Source organism: Talpa europaea, assembly GCF_964194135.1.
Source record: "Talpa europaea genome assembly, chromosome: 3".
NCBI lineage: Eukaryota > Metazoa > Chordata > Mammalia > Eulipotyphla > Talpidae > Talpa > Talpa europaea.
In genome coordinates, this window is record NC_140069.1 from 46,460,228 (window position 1) to 46,480,691 (window position 20,464).

The window sequence follows — 20,464 nt, forward strand, 5'->3', positions numbered from 1 at the left end:
GGACCTGCAGGGGCCGCTGAGGATTCTTGACTCCTCCTTTGCCCGATCTGCTGGATCAGAAAACCTGCGCTGTGTCTGATCCTGCCCCTACACCAGCAGAAGTGAGGAGGGAAAGACAAAGTGCAGTCACTCCCCATGGGGCTACTTCCAGCTACAGGAGTGGCATCAGGAGGTAGGGGTTTTCAGATGTGTCAGACAGACCTGCTCTGTCTCCCAGTTCCTATACCTGGCCCCCTATCCTAGACCTAGAGCAATAATTGAGTCCCTAGGGTACTACAGTCTTCATGCATTCTTTAACCCCCCTCTTCTGTAAATGGTTTCTTTATTAAACTCTCCTTAAATTATTCTAATTTAAATTTGTCATCTATTTTCTGCTAGGACCCTGACTGACACAGTAATAATACCTTACCACTAAAGGCTTTTATACTTTCTCGTTAATTTATTCATACTTGGATAACACTTTTTGAAGGTTTTTAAACAATAGGCCTAGAAATGCAAGTGCCCATGTTTGATTCCTAGTTACTTTGCTGTAAGTACAACTAAACATTCTCTTCACACCTGTTATTGGCATTTTTGTAGACTCTGTTTTCACTGCCATCTTTGTTCTCTGAGAGTTTTATCATGTTAAGTCATGAACCATTCTTTTCTATTTCATCTTTGCTTGATTCTCTCTTTTTTTTTTTAAAGATTTATTTATTTATGCATACAAGAACTGGAGTATAGGCCAGAGGTGTGGGAGGTGAGAGGATGCACCACAAACAGAGTAGGGAACAGAACAGGCAGATTGACTGAAATACACTGCTGAGGGGAGCGGCAGGCAAGTCAGGAGAGGTCTGCTGCGCCATGTGGGTCATCTCCCTGGCCGGGGATCGAACTGGTGCTGCAGTGGCTGCGGCTTCATAGTTTTGTGTCTTAACCCCTGTGCCACCAGGGAGGCCCTGATTCTCTTTCTATCATCTCTAATTTCTGGACTCACAAGACTGTGGACCCTGAGAAGATAGAGAAGTGTTTTTCTATTTGTTTTCTCTGCATCAAATACAGTACATGACGTGAACTGAAACTCAGCACAGGCATTTTGAGAAAGAATGGAGAATTGCATCTCTTCTGGATCCCACTTGGTAATCAAGTGGAGATGTGTGCCTGGGGAAATGAAAAGCATATGGAGAACCTGACTAAGGGCAATCGGAAGCTGAGGTAATTCGCAGATGTGCATTGTCTTCTAATTCTCAACTTCAAAAATTCAAAGATGACCAGTTTTTTCTCCCTAAGAAAATTATCCCATTTAAACATTCATGAATTAACCACATTAGCTTACTTTTAACAGAAAGAATGAAAAGCAGTTTCTGTCTTATGCATTTCTGTACTGTGGGCTGTCAAGTTGAAGGATGTCTTTTCACGTTCCTAATAACCCACTGTTCTCTATGAACAAAAATTTACTTCAAAATGGAAAGTGAGGGTTGGGGCTCATCTCTAATTTTTGACTCACATTATACAATCCTTCTGACTAAGCCATGAGAGCATATAACACCCGAGACAAAATTAGAAAGCAACAGAAATCTTTAAGAGGGTAAATCATGTTTTAGGTTTCTCTAAATGGCCATCAAGCCATGACCATTAGATATGACCTAGTCCAAACCCTTCATGTGACAGGCGAGGACTATAAAGCCTGAGGTCTGATAGATGGTAGGTCCAGATCTGGGGCCAATGTTCCCTGGTTTCCATGCCCTCCCCCCCCAGGCACTACCCAGTCTTGCTTTGAAGCACAGCCACTGGCTGTCAGGGGTTGGCCAGACCCTGCTACTGATGGGTGGAGCTGCCACCGCACTGGAAGCAGCAGTGATTAATGACAGTCGAAGGCCATTGACCTAGATGGCCAGGCCCTGATTTTCATTTTAAAATCATTGGAAATTTCCATCTTCATGTAGTTTAATATGAAACTATTGGTCTAATTTTATATGCTTCTGCTTTTTATACTGTTAAGAACAATTTTTATGATGTGCAAGGATTTCATGAAATTTTTGAAAATGACTGAACTATTTGATTTTTTTTTAATTAAGGAATTTTTTGGCAGTCATAAAGCTAGTTAGTGGCAGAACAGGAATTCAAAGTCAGATTTGTTTGATGCCAAAGCCTACATCTTCGACAAGTACTTGTGTTGAGTTTTTATAGGATAATGCAAATTATCCCTTTTAAACATTCATGAACTAACTACATTAGCTTACTTTTAACTAAAGAAAAAATGGTTTCTGTCTCATACATTTCAGATATCTTGTGGGTTGTCAAGTTGAAAGATGTCTCCTAAAATCCTGAAAATTTGAATCTTCAGAACATCTTTATTCATACGCATTATTTTCTGCATATTTGATTTTTACTAAACTATGCCTGGCACTTGCTTATTGTTTTAAACTTTAGCATGCTAAAACTTTAACTTTTAACTTTTTATGCCTAATTGTCCTCCTCTATTCAGGAATCTTAATTAGGCATGCATTTTATCATCTGATAAATTTTGCTTGAGACAGTTCAGTATGTGGAATGTGTAAACATGCTTACAATTATCCCAGAGTTGGCTGAGCTGGGAGGAAGCAGGTATTTTTATGTATTACAGGAAACAATGCGAATTAGCTCATCTTTCTGGAAAGCAATCTGGTAGTTTTTTCTTTTTCTTTTTTTTTTTTAAGCCTATTGGAAATGGAGAGGAGTGGGTTAAGTGAGATAAGTCAGAAGGAGAAAGACAAATACCAGATGATTTTACTCACATGTGGAATATAAGGAAACAAGTCAAGAGAACAGACAAAACCAAACCCAAATAAAGCCCTGGAATCTGACTGCAGAACTGAGGCTACCAGAGGATGGAAGGGTAAAAGCAAGAGGGGAGTTAGTCCAGTGGACTGTGATGGAGGGTGATTACTACCTTCATGGTAGGTGTGGTCTGGTAACATTTGAAGAGGTGTGAATGTATACTCTTTAAACATATAGTGTTGTAAAACTTGACCTCAATTAAAATAAACAAATAAAAATTAAATATTAAATATTTTTTAAAAATTTTTAGCTTTGTCTATTTTGGAAGGTTACACACCAAAAAATTAAGTCACACCAAAAAATTAATTTTTTCAAAAAATTAAATTATATCAAATCATCCATGGCACTATTTGTAACTGCAAAAATTTTAAGTAATAAAGAGAAATTAAGCACACTAATTAAAAATGGCAAATATGTGTGTGTCAACCAGCAACAATTAATATGCGCAAATTCCAGTCAACCCTAATTGGGGAAAAAAGTCACTGACAATGGCAGTACACCCATCACTACCATATACAATCTTGTCTTAACCACCCTGAAGCATGGTGACCTGGGATAAGCAGCCTGGGGACCTTATAACAACCTTTTGCTCAGTTACTGGTATGCAACTTAGAACATACACCACCATGAGGCAGGATGGACCTGGGGGGGCCCATGACTACTGACCCTTTACTCACGCTTTACTGACTTTTGGTATGTAGCCACCTCATATCTCACCATGTATAGCTTCCAATGCAAACCCACCTGGAACCTTGTAGAAACTGAAGGTATATATAAGCCCCTGACTTCCTACAGACCGGGCTCATCCTTGGGATGCAAATCTGCTGAGTCAGCACCAGTGCATTAAACCTGCTTCTTATTAGTCCTGGTGTGCACGTTTCCTTTGTGCCATATAACAACCTTTGTTGAGTATTTCATTTCATTGCTTTAAGGTTTAAGTTTGCATGTTACCTCTTGATTGCCCTGAACTCAACAATCAGCACTCAACATCTGCACAATTGTATACAAGATGTGGTAGTATAGCTATTGACAATCCCCTTATTCATTGACAATCACATCGTTCAGCATCTGTCCCCAGCCCTCACCTCCCCACACATTTCTTTCCCAGCCCTGCACTCCTCTACAGTCTTTTTTCAATTGTGATCTTAATCAGCAACTATAAATATTTACTGCCACCTACTACATGCCAGACATTAGGCACGCATGAATAAGACCAATATGATTTCTGTATCAATTCTTCCATGGACTACTGCTTCTTTAAAAGGAAACAAGCCAAAAGTTCATCAGATCTGAAAATCTGAATTTTCAACTGCAAAAGAGTGAACTTAGGCGATTTCTGCAATCAGATATTTTTAAAGAAATTTTCTGACATTAGTGGCAGCCTATTGTTGTAACTCAACATTAGAGACGAAATACTTTCTTGGGCCTACCCAGTGGCACAGTGGGTTGAGCACCACACTGTGAAGCTGTCTGCAGCATCTGCAGTGTGGGTTTGATTTCCGGCTGGCCAGGGAGAGACCCACATGGCACAGCAGACCTCTCCTGCCTTGCCCTCTGCTCCGCTCAGCAGTGTCTTCGGTCCATCTGCCTGTTCTGCTCCCCGCTCTGTCTCTGGTGAATTCTTGCACCCACCCGTGCCTCTGACTATACACCAGTTCTTGTATAAATAAACAAATCTTTAAAAAAAAAATACTTTCTTAAAAACAACAAAAAGGAGTAAAGGAATAAAGTAGGGGGGAAGGAAGCAGATGGGCAGGCCAGCCTAGGAGTTACTCATTTTTCCTGGGTATCTCCTTTATATACATGAGATATATATGCTTATAAACTTGCATTTATTAAAAAAACAAAGAAAAAGAAATTTCTTCTACAAGATTCATTCATTCCTAATGTAACCTCATACCTAAGTACTATGCTCTTGTTGGAATGTGTGTGCTCTTGTAATAAGGTGCAGAAATTTGGGTGAGTCCATATGTCAAATTCTGTTAGTATGACTAGAAACGAACGAAACCAGCACTCCTTTTATGTAGTTTTTTAAAATAATTTATTTTATTTTTAAATAATTTTAAATATTTTAATAATTTTAGATTTTAAGTAATTTCAAATTTATAGAAAAGTAGCAAGAATAATAGCACACTCAGACCTACATTAACCAGTCAGAATCACAGGTTCATAGTAGATTCAGAAAACTTTACAGGAATTTAAATTTAATCTATAGCCCATGTTTCAGTTTCAGTAATTGTCTTACTAGTTCCTTTATAAACAGTTCTATTTGGGCGAAGATCAACCTCACAGTCGCTTATTTCATTTAGCTGCCATGTCTCAATATCTCTTTGTCTTTCATAACATGGGCATGTTGAAAGAAACCTGAGGAAACCAGTCCCACCACCACTCATCTCAGATCTCCAGCCTTCAGAACTACGAGAAAATAAATGTTGGTTATTTAAGCCACCCAGTCTGTGGTAATGTTTTATGGCAACAAAAAAAATTAATACACCGTACAAAAAAAAGTTTAAAGTGAAGAATAAAACTTCAAAAGATAAAAATATGATTGATTTATTTTAATTGGAGTTGGGGCGATGTATAACAGTAAAATTCAAGCAAAAGAGCCTATCTTCTGTACTCCCGCTGATGGCTTCTGCAAGAAGTTTGTATCGCCCCTAAAATAAAACACAAGTAATATAAAATGGTAAATGCATCATTGTTTAAGACGTTTAAAGAATTTTAGTAGGAGGAAGCCATTTCAATTGAACTGGTTATCATTTTCTCAGTTTTCTAATGAGATGAAGTTTTGTATGTCTTTGAATTCAGAGTATAAAACTCATTTAATTCCCTATTAGGTGATTTTTAATAGCTTTTGAAACTAGTCAATGAGATTTTTCAAATATTAGACATATGTAATAATAAATAAAGAATACCATTATTAAGATTTATTTTAAAATAGTAACCAAAAATAAAACATAAATTTCATTCTTAGGTTTCTAAAACAAATATCTTTAATTGCATTTGCTATTACTCACGGAAGTAGTTGCTGTGCTATATACAGTTAATGAATTATACCCCGTTGTCATGCATAACTTTCATGCAAAGATCATTCAATGTGTTAATAATGAACATTACTTTTGACCATGTATGTTAGAGAGGGAAAATAAAGTGGAAAAGATCTTTCTTTTGTGTGATTTTTTCATATTTCGAAATACCCAAAGCCAAACAAAAGTTTAAAAAAATCTCAAACATCTTAATCCTGAGTCAATATTTTAGAAGTTGCTTATTGCTAATTTCAAATCTCAACAGATGTGTTATGCCAAAAGATTAAGAACATACAAAGTGTCTCTGGAGCAATACCTTAGAAAATTGTACTCCCGTGAAGGAGAATCGTACTTTTGTATGCACAGTCTCTGCAAACAAAATGCAAAATTAAAAAGAGTTACTGGTCATAATTAGATGGTTTTTTTGTAGTATTTAATGCACCTCTTTACTTTTATTACTAGCAGTTCCAAGCAAAATTACAGAGACATAATGAATCTTATATCCTGGCTATAACTTCTCCTGTGGCCTCCTCTGCCAAGCCTTCCTCTATCCCAGTCTATGTCTCATTCCTTAGGGGATGTAAACTTGTAAAGCCCATTTTTTAAAAATAAAAATACCCAATGTTAACAAGAAGATTAAGCTATTAAACTATTATTTACATATACATTGCTGGCACATTTGGTACAATCCTTAAGGAAAGCAGTTTGTTCTTTTGCAAACAAAACCACAACTACATTTAGACCATTTAACTCAGAAATCTTTCTGCAAATGATCAGTAACTCCTTCCAAACATGAAAATATTCAAATCTAAAATAAACAAAATTTGTATGAAGAAATATATTTATTACAATACCATTATTATTAAAAATATCAGAATGAAACTACATGACCAGAGAATGGTTAAGTAAACCAAGGCACATCTTCCAAGGAAGATGTTTCATTGAATAACATTTATACTCTGATTTTTGAACAACATGGATTATCTAGTCAACCCATGTAAATAAATTAATTTTTAAGAAGAAACCAATTGTATGAGACAAAAAAAAAATCAAATACTTGCGAATAAACCTAACAGAAGAGGTGAAGGACCTATACAAAGAAAATTATAAAACATTGTTAAAGGATGGGCCTCCCCGGTGGCGCAGCGGTTGAGCGCTGGGTTGCGAAGCTGCCCGCAGACTATGCGGCCCCGGTTCGATCCCCGGCTGCTCCATGGCCACCAGAGGAGGGTCCCACATGGTGCGTAGACCTCTCCTGCCGCCCACTGCTCCCCTCAGCAGTGTACTTCGGTCCTTCTGCCTGCTCTGCTCCCCACTCTGGCTCTGGTGAATTCTCTCACCCTCCCGCACTTCTGACTGTACCCAGTGCATGTATAAACAAAACAAAGAAACAAACAAATAAATAAATAAATAACATGCCTCTATAAAAAAAAAAAAAAAAAAAAACCCGCTGTTAAAGGAAATAGAAGAGGGCCTCCCCGGTGGCGCAGCGGTTGAGCGCTGGGTTGCGAAGCTGCCCGAGGCCTCTGCGGCGCCGGTTCGATCCCCGGCTGCTCCCCGGCCACCGGAGGAGGGTCCCGCATGGCGTGCAGACCTCTCCTGCCGCCCGCTGCTCCCCTCAGCAGTGTACTTCGGTCCTTCTGCCTGCTCTGCTCCCCGCTCTGGCTCTGGTGAATTCTCTCACCCTCCTGCGCTTCTGACTATACCCAGTGCATGTATAAACAAAAAACAAACCAACAAGCAAATAAATAAATAAATAAAATACGTGCCTCTTTAAAAAAAAAAAAAATCTTAAAGGAAATAGAAGATACAAAGAAATGGAAAGATATCCCCTGCTCATGGATTGGAAGAATTAACATTATTAAAATGTCTATCCTACCAAAAGCAATTTACAGATTCAACACTATTCCAATAAAAACCTCAATGACATTCTTCAAAGAAATAGAACAAACACTGCTAAAATTCATATGGAACCACAAAAAACTGTAAATAGCCAAAGCCTTACTGACAAAAACAAAGGAAAATGGAGGTATCACACTTCCAAACTTCAAACTATACTACAAAGCCATAATAATTAAAACAGTGTAGTACTGGAACAAAACAGACACACAGACCAATGGAACCAAATAAAAAGCCCATAAATAAAGCCACATATATATGGACAACTAATCTTTGACACAGGAGCAAAGAATATGGAATGGAACAAGGATAGTTTGTTTGATAAATGGTGCTGGGAAAAGAGGACCACCACATGCAAAAGAATGAAATTAGACTACTACCTCTCACCAGGCACAAAAATCAACTCAAAATGGATAAAAGATCTGGATGTAAGACTGAAACCATAAAATACATAGAAGAAAATATAGGTAAAACACTACAAGACATACATCTCAGTAACATCTTAAAAGACTCATCATCCAAAGCAAAGAAAGTGAAGGAAAAGATAAACATCTGGGATTACATCAAACTGAAAAGTTTCTGTACAGCAAAAGAGACATTAAACAAAACAAAGAGACACCCCACTGATTGGGAAAAATTCTTTGCACTCCATACAACTGATAAGGGATTGATCACAAAGATATACAAGAACTCACACAACTCAACAAAAACAAAGTAAACAATCCAGTCAAGAAATGGGCAGGAGAACTTAAAAGACATTTCTCTAAAGAGGAAATGCAAATAGCCAACAGGCATATGAAAAAATGTTCAACATCCCTTACAATCAAAATAACAAAATAACAATGAGATACCAACTTACACCAGTGAGAATGGCACATATCAAAAAAACAAGCAACAACAAATGTTGGCAAGGATGTGGTGAAAAAGGAACTTTCCTATACTGCTGGTGGGAGTGCAAACTGGTCCAACCACTATAGAAAACTGTCTGGAGTTTCCTCAGACTACTAAAAATGGAGCTACCATATTACCCCGCAATTCCACTCCTAGGGATCTACCCAAAGGACACAAAAACATTTATTCAAAAGAACAGTTGTAGGGCCTCCCCGGTGGCGCAGCGGTTGAGCGCTGGGTTGCGAAGCTGCCCGCCACCTCTGCGGCGCCGGTTCGATCCCCGGCTGCTTCCCAGCCACCGGAGGAGGGTCCCGCATGGCGCGCAGACCTCTCCTGCTGCCCACTGCTCCCCTCAGCAGTGTACTTTGGTCCTTCTGCCTGTTCTGCTCCCTGCTCTGGCTCTGGTGAATTCTCTCACCCTCCCGCGCTTCTGACTGTACCCAGTGCATGTATAAACAAAACAAACAAATAAAGAAAGAAAGAAAACATGCCTCTATTAAAAAAAAAAAAAAACAGTTGTATCACTATATTTATTGCAGCACTACTCATAATAGGCAAAACCTGGAAACAACCCAAATGCCCAAAAATAGATGATTGGATCAAGAAGATGTGGTATACATACACAATAGAATACTACTTAGCAATCAAAAAAGATAAATTTATGACATTCACAGCAACATGAATGGAGCTAGAAGGAATTATGCTCCATGAAATAAGTCAGAAGAAAAAAGAAAAATATCAGATGGTTTCACTTATAGGAGGAATATAGGGGAATCAAATAAGACATCAGGGGGAAAAATAACAATACAAAACAACTAAACAAAACAAAAACAATTATAAACCAGAGACATCCTACAGGGGAAGGGGAGGGAGAGGGGTCAGATGGAGGGAAGGAGGAGCATGGGGGACTGTGGTGATGGTTCACCAGGTGTTGGTGAAGGAAATTCCATGGAGACTACACCTGGTGGGGGGGAGGCGGGGAGAAGCAAGCATTGTTTAAAAATGAATAATGATGTAAAATATATATAAATAAATTTAAAAAGAAGAAACCAGCTGTGATATAGTATACTTACAAGTACGTAAACAATATGCATAGATTTAAAAAAAAAAAAAACAAGAAAGAAATACCACAAAAAGTCTTTAGAAATATGATTCTGTGACTTTTTTCTTGTTTATACTTTCTAATTTTTGGTAATGTGACAGTATCATATTTGCAATCTTGAAAGTATTTAAAATACTAGTTTACAAATATTAAGGAAAAATACATGGTTTTGTAATAAATGAAATTTAAGGTCCTAAACTCTAAAATTTTATGATTCTGTGAACAATTGAAAGGTAGAAAAAAGGAAGGGAGACTCTGAAGACTCCAATGTAGTGGCATTAAAAATAAAAATCTAGGGCCTCCCTGGTGGCACAAGGGGTTCAGCACCGCACTATGAAGCAATCTGCAGCCTCTGCAGCATGAGTTCGATCCCCGGCTAGCCAGGGAGAAACCCACATGGCAAGGCAGACCTCTCCTGTCTCCCCCACTGCTCCCCTCAGCAGTTATTTCAGTTAATCTGCCTGTTCTCTTCCCCACTCTGTCTCTGGTGGATCCTCTCACCCCCCGCACTCCCTGTGCCCCAGCTCTTGGATGCATAAATAAATAAATCTTGAAAAAAAAATTAAAAATAAAAGAATAAAAATGTAGTGAACTTCTATAAAAATATCAAATGTAATATTTAGAAAAAAGAGATCCATAAGCAAGGCAAAAATGCATTATTAATCTGAACAATGCAAATATTTTAATATCCTTTCAAACACACTTAAAGTCGTCTTAATAATTAATCATAAACTGGTGTTTAAGTTACTAATTAAAAATTTGGATGGAAATAAACAATTATTTTCAAAAAAGGAACTTCACATTTTCAGTGTATCTAGCTTTCATAAAATTCTCATTAAGAAAATATTAATTGAATGCTTACCTCCCTTTTGAGCTCCACAAAATGAATAAATATCATCAGCTCCTTTGCATATAATTTCTGTGCGTATTGGATATTTCATGGAGTAAAGAGATAAATAGAGATTGAAATACAAATTTTCTATGTTTCTTCCTGAAAAAGACAAAAAATCACATTAGCTCCTCAAATAAGAGGTTTATAGGGCCTCCCCGGTGGCGCAGCGGTTGAGCGCTGGGTTGCGAAGCTGCCCGCGGCCTCTGTGGCGCCGGTTCGATCCCCTGCTGCTCCCCGGCCACCGGAGGAGGGTCCCACATGGCGCGCAGACCTCTCCTGCCGCCCGCTGCTCCCCTCAGCAGTGTACTTCGGTCCTTCTGCCTGCTCTGCTCCCGGCTCTGGCTCTGGTGAATTCTCTCACCCTCCCGCGCTTCTGACTGTACCCAGTGCATGTGTAGACAAGACGAACGAACAAATGAATAAATAAATAAATAAACATGCCTCTATTAAAAAAAAAAAAGAAAGAAAGAAAAAAGCGACAAATTGAGAAAAATCATTTTAAAAAAAGAGGTTTTTAAAAAGTAATAAGTAACATTTATTGTTTGATTAAAATGTGCCCTATGCTATCCCTACATTATTTCTATTTTCAAAAGAAAGCAAAGAAAGGGATGATAATCAACTCAAGTCCACTTGTTTAGAAGTCTGATGAAAGATTTCCTAGAGAACAAAATTTCTCCATGATCTCCTCATTGCCAATTAACATGGGAAATTCCACTAAACAATTCATTTTGTTCAACTCATCTAAGTTATTCAGTTGGCCAAACTGGAACAGATATACAATCTTTTAATAATGAAACAATTATTGTAACCACTACCTCATGGAAAATATTTTCCTACAAATATCACCCAGAACTCATTGTAGCCATAATCAAAAGAAAACTTTCCTTCCTTTGGCCTTCTTCTAGTTCTCCTCAACTCTTCTGACAGCATCTCCTCAGTCTAGCTTCTGATTCCTCTTTTCTTAGGGTTCTGTACTCAGTTCCCTCCAACTTTTACTCTGCACACTCCTTGGCTAAAGTACCACACAAGGTGATAATTCTCAAATCATCATCTCTAGTCTCTACCTTTTTCATGAGCACCTGTCCCATATGCATATTCAATATCTCTGCCCAAACGTTACTCAGTTACCTCATTTAACATATTTAAAATTGATTCCCTCATGTTCATCACCAAATCAGCTCTAGCATTCCTCCATCCCAGTAACTCTTAATAGCCTCCTTTTTATCCCATTATCTCTGTCTTAAGATATTTCTCTGAGCCTAAAGTACCACCAAACTTCCTAATTTATCTCCATGTTTCTACTCTCCAGATAAAGTGTGGAGAAGATCATAAGAGCTGTTTCAAACAATTGTCCCATTGTTACAGAGATGAATTATTACAGAGAATTCTCTCCCTAAAAAGGGGAGGTTCCAGTTTCCCTACCCACCTAATGAAGGGTGGAGCCGAGTGGCAAGGGGAAGCTGAGGAAGACTTGGAAAGGGACAGAGATGAGGCATGTGGAGTAGAGACATGTGAAGAAGGCCCACTTGCCTCTCAGCTTTAGACTTGCACCAGGGAACTGGGGCACAGGGAAGGAGATACTTTAAAGAGACTGAGATGTGGCTAAGAGACCTATAGGGAGGCTAAAAATGGCAGCCTTTATCTTGACTTGTATTTTGATTTTGCTCTTTTCCATCCAGATTTGCCTTTCTCCATCTGCCCCTTTCCTGTGGGTCCCCACCAGAAGTTGCCTTAGACTGTGGCAAGCTTTTGGGTCTCAGAGGCCCTGCTTTGGGCCAACCCAGTTTGCCTGGGCATTTACCCAGGGGATGGGTGACTCCAGTGTTTCTTGGGGGGGAATATTAAACTATATTCTTTCTCTGCTCTTCTCTCTATCACACATATATTGTATTAAAGTTCCTTTCTATTGAAGGGCTTATGCACTAGATATGTTTTGTCTTGGTGCGGAGGATTTCAGAACCCATTTAGAGCGGGCAGAATTGGGAGTCCCAGGATACCCCTCCTTCTGCCCAGTATGAATCTCTCCTAAGAAAACTCTAGGAACTTCCAGAAATAACTTTGAGGGAGGCTTATGGTTCAGTTTTGTTTATTTTCCAAACAGTTAATATTACACAAGTAATTTACCAGCAAAAGTATAAAGTCTCTAAATGAATCATTTCCATTCCTAATCTATATTTCATTCAGGTTGTACTTACACCTCTACTGAATTTAATTAGCAATAGGGTCATAAATATAATGTTGATTTCCATGTATGTGGCCCCACACTTTATACAGACAATCTAGCATATTCTAGGAAGACTTGGGTCATAAATGCAAAGCACTATGAAAACTATGACTGAATAATTCTTTTGTTACTTAATTAATATAATGCTATATAAATGCCATATTTAGTGAATGATTAAGGTGTTTGTGGTAGTCATAAGGTATGCCACTCAAACCTTCCTTCCAATGAACCTGCTGAGGAGAGGGCAGTTGGCAGACAGCTTCCAGCTTTCACACCTTCAGATCCATCTCAGCACTCATCCAAAGGCCAAACTCTCCCAGGTTGCTCCTATAAAGATGGAGCACTAGACACCAGAGCCAGCCTACTTCTCCCTGACATCTTTACTCTAATCTCCCCACCTGGGTGAGTGGTTTCCAGATGCACTTTGTTCTGATGACTTAATTCTAGCAAATTTGCCTTCTCTCATTTCAAAGATATAAGACCTTCATCTCAATCAGAATCCTCTCCTTGAATACTCTGACTTCTTCATTATTCGCAAGCATTTCTGCCAGTAAGTCTCTCTTATATCTAATTACTTCTTGGCATCTACTTTTCAGAGAATACTAATGATACTGTACTGTATTATTATTTGGGCTTGGAGGATACAGCCTGCTTCCTGTGTGTAAAGACAATGGGTTCTCTTGAAAAAATGTTCAACATCACTTGTAATCAGGGAAAAGTAAATCAAAACTACCATGAGATACTATCTTACACCAGTGAGAATGGCACATATTCAAAAAACTAGCAACAACAAATGTTGGCCAGGTTGTGGAGAAAAAGGAACTCCTGCACTGTTGGTGGGAGTGCAAACTGGTCCAACCACTATGGAGAGCTGTGTGGAGATTTCTGGACCTACTAAACATAGAGCTTCCATATGATCCAGCAATTCCACTCCTAGGTATTTACCCAAAGGACACAGAAACATCAATTCCAAAGAACACCTGCACCCCTATGTTTATAGCAGCACTGTTTACAATAGCTAAGCTTTGGAAACAACCCAAATGCCCAAAAATAGATGACTGTATCAAGAAGATGTGGCACATATACACCATGGAATATTACTCAGCATTCAAAAAAGATAAACACATGCAATTTGCAGCAACATGGATGGCGCTGGAAGGGATCATGCTCAGCGAAATAAGCCAGAAAGAAAAAGAAAAATACCGGATGGTCTCACTCATAGCAGGAATCTAGAAAACTTAAATAAGGGACCAGGAAAATGAATAACTATAAGAAAGTGAAAATCAAAATCAACAAAAAACTATGAACCAGAGACACTCTATGGGGGGTGGGGGGCGGGGAAAGGAGGGCTTGGGGTCAAAATAAGGGGGTTGTAATTGTATGGGGAATATAAAAATAAAATTTAGAATTATTAAAAAAAATTAAAAATTTTTAAAAATTAAAAAATGAGGCCATTCATTATGTAAATAATCATATCTGCCAAATGTCTGGAGGTAAAGCAGAACACAAAGATCAGAAAACAAAACCTGAGAAAAAAGGAAGAAATCATAAAGAAATCATAAAGATAATTTCATTTACCCTTGGCCAACAAAGTAGAACAGAACTAACTATTCTTTTCTGTGTTACCACTGTCTTACTTCTATCATTTTACTTATCATACCATATTATCTATAAATCTTTCCCTCCTATTGCACTGAGACTTTCCTGACAGTCAAGAGAATGTCTTATCAGTGAGCTCACAGTAACTAGCACATTGAAATATAATATGCTTTTATTGAGTTTTTTCTAAAGAATAAATGGATGTAGTTTTTTTAAGGAAAACTAAAACACGAGTTTATTATCTATAAAACCCAGTGACTTGTAGGTTGTCAACTAACATTTTTTGTAAACTGGAAGATTAAAACCAGGGGGGAAATGTTTCTTTAAGCTTATTTATGTGAAATTATTTTGTAAAGTATAAGCTTCAAATATAAGCTAGGATGTAATTGATAATAGTGTTAATGAAAACAATAATGATAGTGATGATTCTTACCTTCAACATTTCCTGAAATCTTAGGGCTTACAGGCAACAAAGCTGACTGATAGGAAAGGATGAAAATTTTATGTGTTTTCATAGTGCAGCCCCAAGATATCACCATTACCCAATTTAATTTTGACTAACCTAATAACAAGTAGAATCACAGAGAGGAAAACAGACACAATTCAAAACAAAACTTTAAAATTGCCTACTTCATTCCATTATCTTCATTTTTTTTCTAGAAAAAGTCATCTTACACACAGATATTTAACTAGTAGAACCCAACTTTACTTATCAACTGAATAGTTAATGATTTAAAAAGAATATACCTATGACATTGTTAGAAATCTCAAGTTAATTACCATGTATACCCCACATACCACTAAAAATGCCTTACCCATGATTGTGAGTTAACCTAGAGATTTGCTTCCAACAAATCAAATATAACAAAGGTGATGGAGGGACTCTGTTATTGGGCAGAATGAAGGATCCCCCAGGATCCCCAAACCTGCCTGCTCTAAATGGGTTCTGCCCTATAAAGACAAAATATACTCTAAGTGCATAAGTGCGTCAATGGAAAAGACCTTTAATACAATTAGTGTGCAATTGAGAAAAGAAAGAATAATTAGTTAAAATAGGCTCCAATTAAATACCTAAAGTCAACCATTCCCTCATGGGTAAATGCCCAGGCAAACAGGGTTGGCCCAAAGCAGGGCGCCTGAGGCCAAAAGCTTGCCACAGTCTAAGGCAGCTTAGAATGTTGGGGGGACCCATAGGAAAGGGGCAGAAGGGACCAAGCATATCTGAATGGAAAAGAGCAAAATCAAAATACAAATCAAGATAAAGGTTGCCATTTTTAGCCTCCCTATAGGTCTTTTACCCACATCTCTCTCCCTAAAGTGTCTCTTTCCATGTGCCCCAATTCCCTGGTGCAAGTCCAAGGTTGAGAGGCAAGCACAGCTTCTTCACATGTCTCTCTGCTCCATGTGCCTCCTTCAGTATTCTAGTCCTGCTCTTCCCTTCTTTCTCCCAGTCTTTCTAGCTTCTCCTCCCCATGAGCTTTTCTCAAGTAGGGCAAGAAATCTGGGACCTCCCCTTTCTAGGGAAATCACACTGTACAACACTTACATGACTAGGCTACCGAAGATTCTGAATTCTGTCTTATTAGCTGGGTGTGCCTATTGCTGGCTTTGATGAGGCAAGAAACTATGTTGAAAGACCTGTGTGGCAAAGGAACTGAAAATTGTCAACAACTACATGAGTTTAGAAGTGGATCTTTCCTTAAATGAGCTTTCAGAAGAGACCCCCATCCTGGCCAGTGACTTGATTGCAAGCTGATTGAAACCTGTAGGAAATCCCAGACTACTAACACATAAAGACTGTTAGACAGTAAATATAAACTGTGTTAAGTCAATAAGACTGTGGTATTTTGTTACACAGCAACAGAAAACTAATACAAGTATATCTACAATCATTTATCATCTGTGAAAACAAAACTTTATACTTACTTGGAATGTAAAAAATGTGCAAATATCCACTGCTTCTCTTCAATGTTATACAGGGAGTAACATTAACTGCAATATGGTAGTTCGTGTTATCTAAATGAAATAAAGATAACATCAATAAATTATTTCCAGTAAGTGTAGTATTCTAACTTAAATTCCCAAAAGATAGCTTTAGCATTAAAATTATAAAATAAGAAACATTGAAGATGGTTAAAAATTTTTCCTTCCCCAGAAGAATGACATCAGCAAGATGACAGAGTACAAAGCCGAAGGGCCCCATTCCCCTAAAACACAACAATTCAGCAATCCCCGTTTTTTTTCGATGACTTCATTGTCCCCCCTCGCTCACTTCCATTGCAGTCATTTGGGTCTCCTTGCTATATCCCCAAGACCACCTTGCTATATCCCCAAGACCCCACCTCAGAGTCTTTGTGCTTGCCTTTCCTCCACCGTTCCCCTTAGATATCTGCATGACTCGCTTTCTCTCAGCAATATCTGGTCCTTGTTAAATGTCACCTTCTGGGCCTCCCTGGTGGTGCAAGGGGTTAAGTATCAGCACTATGAAGCAATTCACAGCTACTGCAGCACAAGTTCAATCCCTGGGGTCTGGGAGGTGACCCACATGGCACAGCAGACCTCTCCTGTCTTGCCCACTGCTCCCCTCAGCAGTGTGTCTCAGTCAATCCACCTGTTCTGTTCCCCATTCTGTCTCTGGTTAATCCTCTCTTTCTCTCTCTTTCTCTCTCTCTCTCTCTCTCTCTCTCTCTCTCTCTCTCTCTCTCTCTCACACACACACACACACACACACACACACCCCTCTGGTCTACACCCCAGCTCTTGTATGCATAAATAAATAAATCTTTTTTTTATTATTTATAGAAGAGCTGGGGTACAGGCCAGATGCGTGGGAGGGTGAGAGGATTCACCAGAGATAGAGCGGGGAACAGAACAGCAGACTGACAAAATACACTGCTGAGGGGAGCAGCGGGCGAGACAGGAGTCTGCTGCACCATGTGGGTTGCTCTAAGGCCTGCGGGGATCAAACCGACACTGCAGAGGCTGCACAGCTTCACAGCACTGCGCTCAACCGCCTGCGCCAGCAGGGAGGCCCAATAAATAAATCTTTTTTTTAAAAAAGTCATCTTCTCAGTGAGGCCTTCCTTGGCCTAATTTAAAATACAACCCCACTCCTCACTCTTACCCTCTGGCCCCTCCCCTGCTTTGTTTTTCTTTTATAGCAATTGCCACCACCTGACATGAGGAATATTTTACTGATGGAAACTCCATGAGGGCAGAGATTTTATATTTGTTGCTCACTATAGTGCCTAGAATAAGCTATACACTCAGTGAATATTTGTTTAATTAAATAATCCATTGATTCCTTGAGTTTCTGGACCATTACAGCAAAAGAAAAAGTTAGGATTGAGTCTGATAACTCTGGGTTGCAGGAGGGCTTATGTCCAGGGCTCTGGGGACTGACTCACATACCCACGTTTTCTGCCTTTTCCAAAGCTGAAAAATAGAATAGCCAAACCTTGAAGTTGTTGTACCTTATGGGTATAATTATGTCCCCTGTAAATTCATATGCTGACATCTTTGTCCTAGCACCTTAAATTGTGACTATATTTAAAGATAGCACATTTAAAGAGGAAAATTAGTCAAAATAAGGCTGCTAGTTTGCACCCTGATGCAATATGATCCAAGTCGTTTTGAGAAGAGATTTGAACAGTCACCAGCAATGAGTACATAAAGAACAAAGGTCATGTGAGCACCCAGCAAGATGACACCAAACCTATTGACCCTTGACCCTTCAGGCTTCCAGAACTGTGAGAACTAAATTTCTGTTGTTTAAATCTTCCAGTCTGTGGTGTTTTGTTATGGCAGCCCTAGCAAATTAATACACTGCATATGTCTAGTAGCTTACTCAAAAGAAAATCAGCCTCACAGAAAGAACTGAATCAGGGATGGTTGTTGTCACTAGCAACCTCACAGTAATTTCTAGACATCAATTCTTCCAGTGCACAACACATTTTGGGCTCTGCAGGGATGGTGGGGAAGTGTGTGACAGGGCAGTGGGGTTGGCACCAAGCAGAGTCCATTATTCCTCACTGTTGTGTATCTATGAAGCAATAGAAAGGAACCCCAGGATTTCCCAGCATTAGAGAGAAAGATGTAAGAGCCTCCCTCAAAAAACAAATCAAAAGACAAATCAAGTTATTGTTACTGGGCCTCCCAGGTGGCACAAGGGGTTATGTCTCAGCACTGAAGCTATCTACAGCCACTGCAGCACAAGTTTGATCCCAAGCCAGGGAGGTGACCCACAGGGCACAGCAGACCTCTCCTGTCTCACCCACCGCTCCCCTCAGCAGTGTATTTCAGTCAGTCCTCCTGTTCTGCTCCCCACTCTGTCTCTGGTGAATCCTCTCACCACCCCCCCCCCCTGCACCTTTAGCCTGTACCCAGCTCTTGTATGTATAAATAAATAAATCTTTTGAAAAAGTTATTTTTACTAAAAGATAAAAATTAAACAATGCTATGAAGTTTGACATAAGACCAGATGAAGTGTAGCACAGAGAAGGCATATTCAACAAGTGGTACAGAAGGGCCAAAGGAGAGGAGAGAAGGCCTGAGGGCCTTCCTGGAAAAGGGGATGTAAATTGATCTTGTGTGACAGAGAAATTTCACAGATAAATTGATAGCAAATTTAGCACAATCCACAAATAGGAAAAAAAGGCTCAAGTGTGAAATTGGTTATCTACTTAAATATTGTTCTCATACCTGGCAATTACTCTAATCTCCCAGAAGTAGCTTTATATTACCATTTGCCGTAACATGTTTCACAGGACAGTCAACATACATGCAAAAAAATAAAATAAAATTTCAATTTGTGGATTAAATAGGCTTCTTTATTGTAGAGCTTCTCAGAATTCAAGGCACAATTGTAAATCTCTCCCCATATGATTAGGTAAAAAGTCTTTTTTCCCCAGAGAATCTCAAAGGTCTAGTATCTTGGAAAGTAGCCCTTTTAAGCCTTCCCGATGTTGCTACTGCGTAGAAAAGAGCCACCAGTCCATGATGAGCAATGCAACAGAAGGTACCAGACCAAAACAGTGGCTGAAGGTATACCTTGAGACCAGCAGATGTGGGTAAGTAAAGAGGAAGCAACCAACAAAAACGGTGATACAACCAGTTGATTGCACTAAGATATGGTTGATTTTTGTTTAAAAGTAACGAATATTATCATTTCTCTGTGGCTGTGTGCTAAAAACTTTACCCAATAACAAGCCCTGTAAATTGGTCATAAAATCACTTTCATTTTGCAAATTGAAAAGTTAGGGGAAAATAAAATTAAATATATAAAAAGAAACAAAAAAAAAAGGAGAAATGAAAAAAAGAAGCTAGGACACAGAGAGTCTAAGTACTTTGCTAAAGCTCACACAGGAAGTGAACGAACTAGACTCACTGAAAAATGATTGCACGGGGTCTCAAAAATCACTTTATACTGATAATTAAATGCTTCATAGAGCACCTGTTATATGTCCCACACTGTTTAGTCATAGCCTAGAGCAATAACCAATTCCAGGAGACAACAATGACTCTTCTAGCCTCTCAAGAACTAGTAAGTCTTGGGACACAAGTGAAACACAAAGTCCTAATTTCTATTGAAATTGGGAAGAATCTGAAACTGGGTTTAAGATAAAGCTAACTGACCACAGGAAGCAACAGATATACTTGGAGTGCAAATACAACACATTTTTGATTCATGAGGTCCATGAAAAATCAAGAAAATTCACACAGGGCCATAACCAGCTATCACTTTTCCTGTCCGAAGAAGCAGCTAGACCACACTGTCATTTCCTGTGTCCCAGCAACAGCAGAGTGAGGCTCCTGTGAAAAATTACCCCTCTTGGTTGACACTACGATTACTTGTTCTTGCTGTTTTACTTACCACAGTAGGTATACCAAATACTTGCATCAGAAGAGTTGCAGACCCAGCGTTGCTCCCCAGGATCAGTAAATGTGGAAGAAAACAGGGTAGAAAAAAGCATAAATGGGAACATGATTTAGTATCTCCAAAAATTTTTAAATGCAAGGAGGATCAGTAACTA

General features: G+C 38.9%; 1 protein-coding gene across 1 annotated transcript; it reads right to left on the bottom strand.

Annotated features, from left to right (window-relative positions):
* Positions 1-5,357: 5,357 nt before the first annotated feature.
* Positions 5,358-20,416, bottom strand: LY96 (lymphocyte antigen 96; the record flags this gene model as incomplete). Its single annotated transcript, XM_084230550.1, has 5 exons — positions 5,358-5,456; positions 6,142-6,194; positions 10,580-10,708; positions 16,359-16,448; positions 20,305-20,416. 5 exons carry the CDS (start codon positions 20,414-20,416, stop codon positions 5,358-5,360), a joined length of 483 nt encoding a protein of 160 aa, XP_084086676.1.
* Positions 20,417-20,464: the final 48 nt, after the last annotated feature.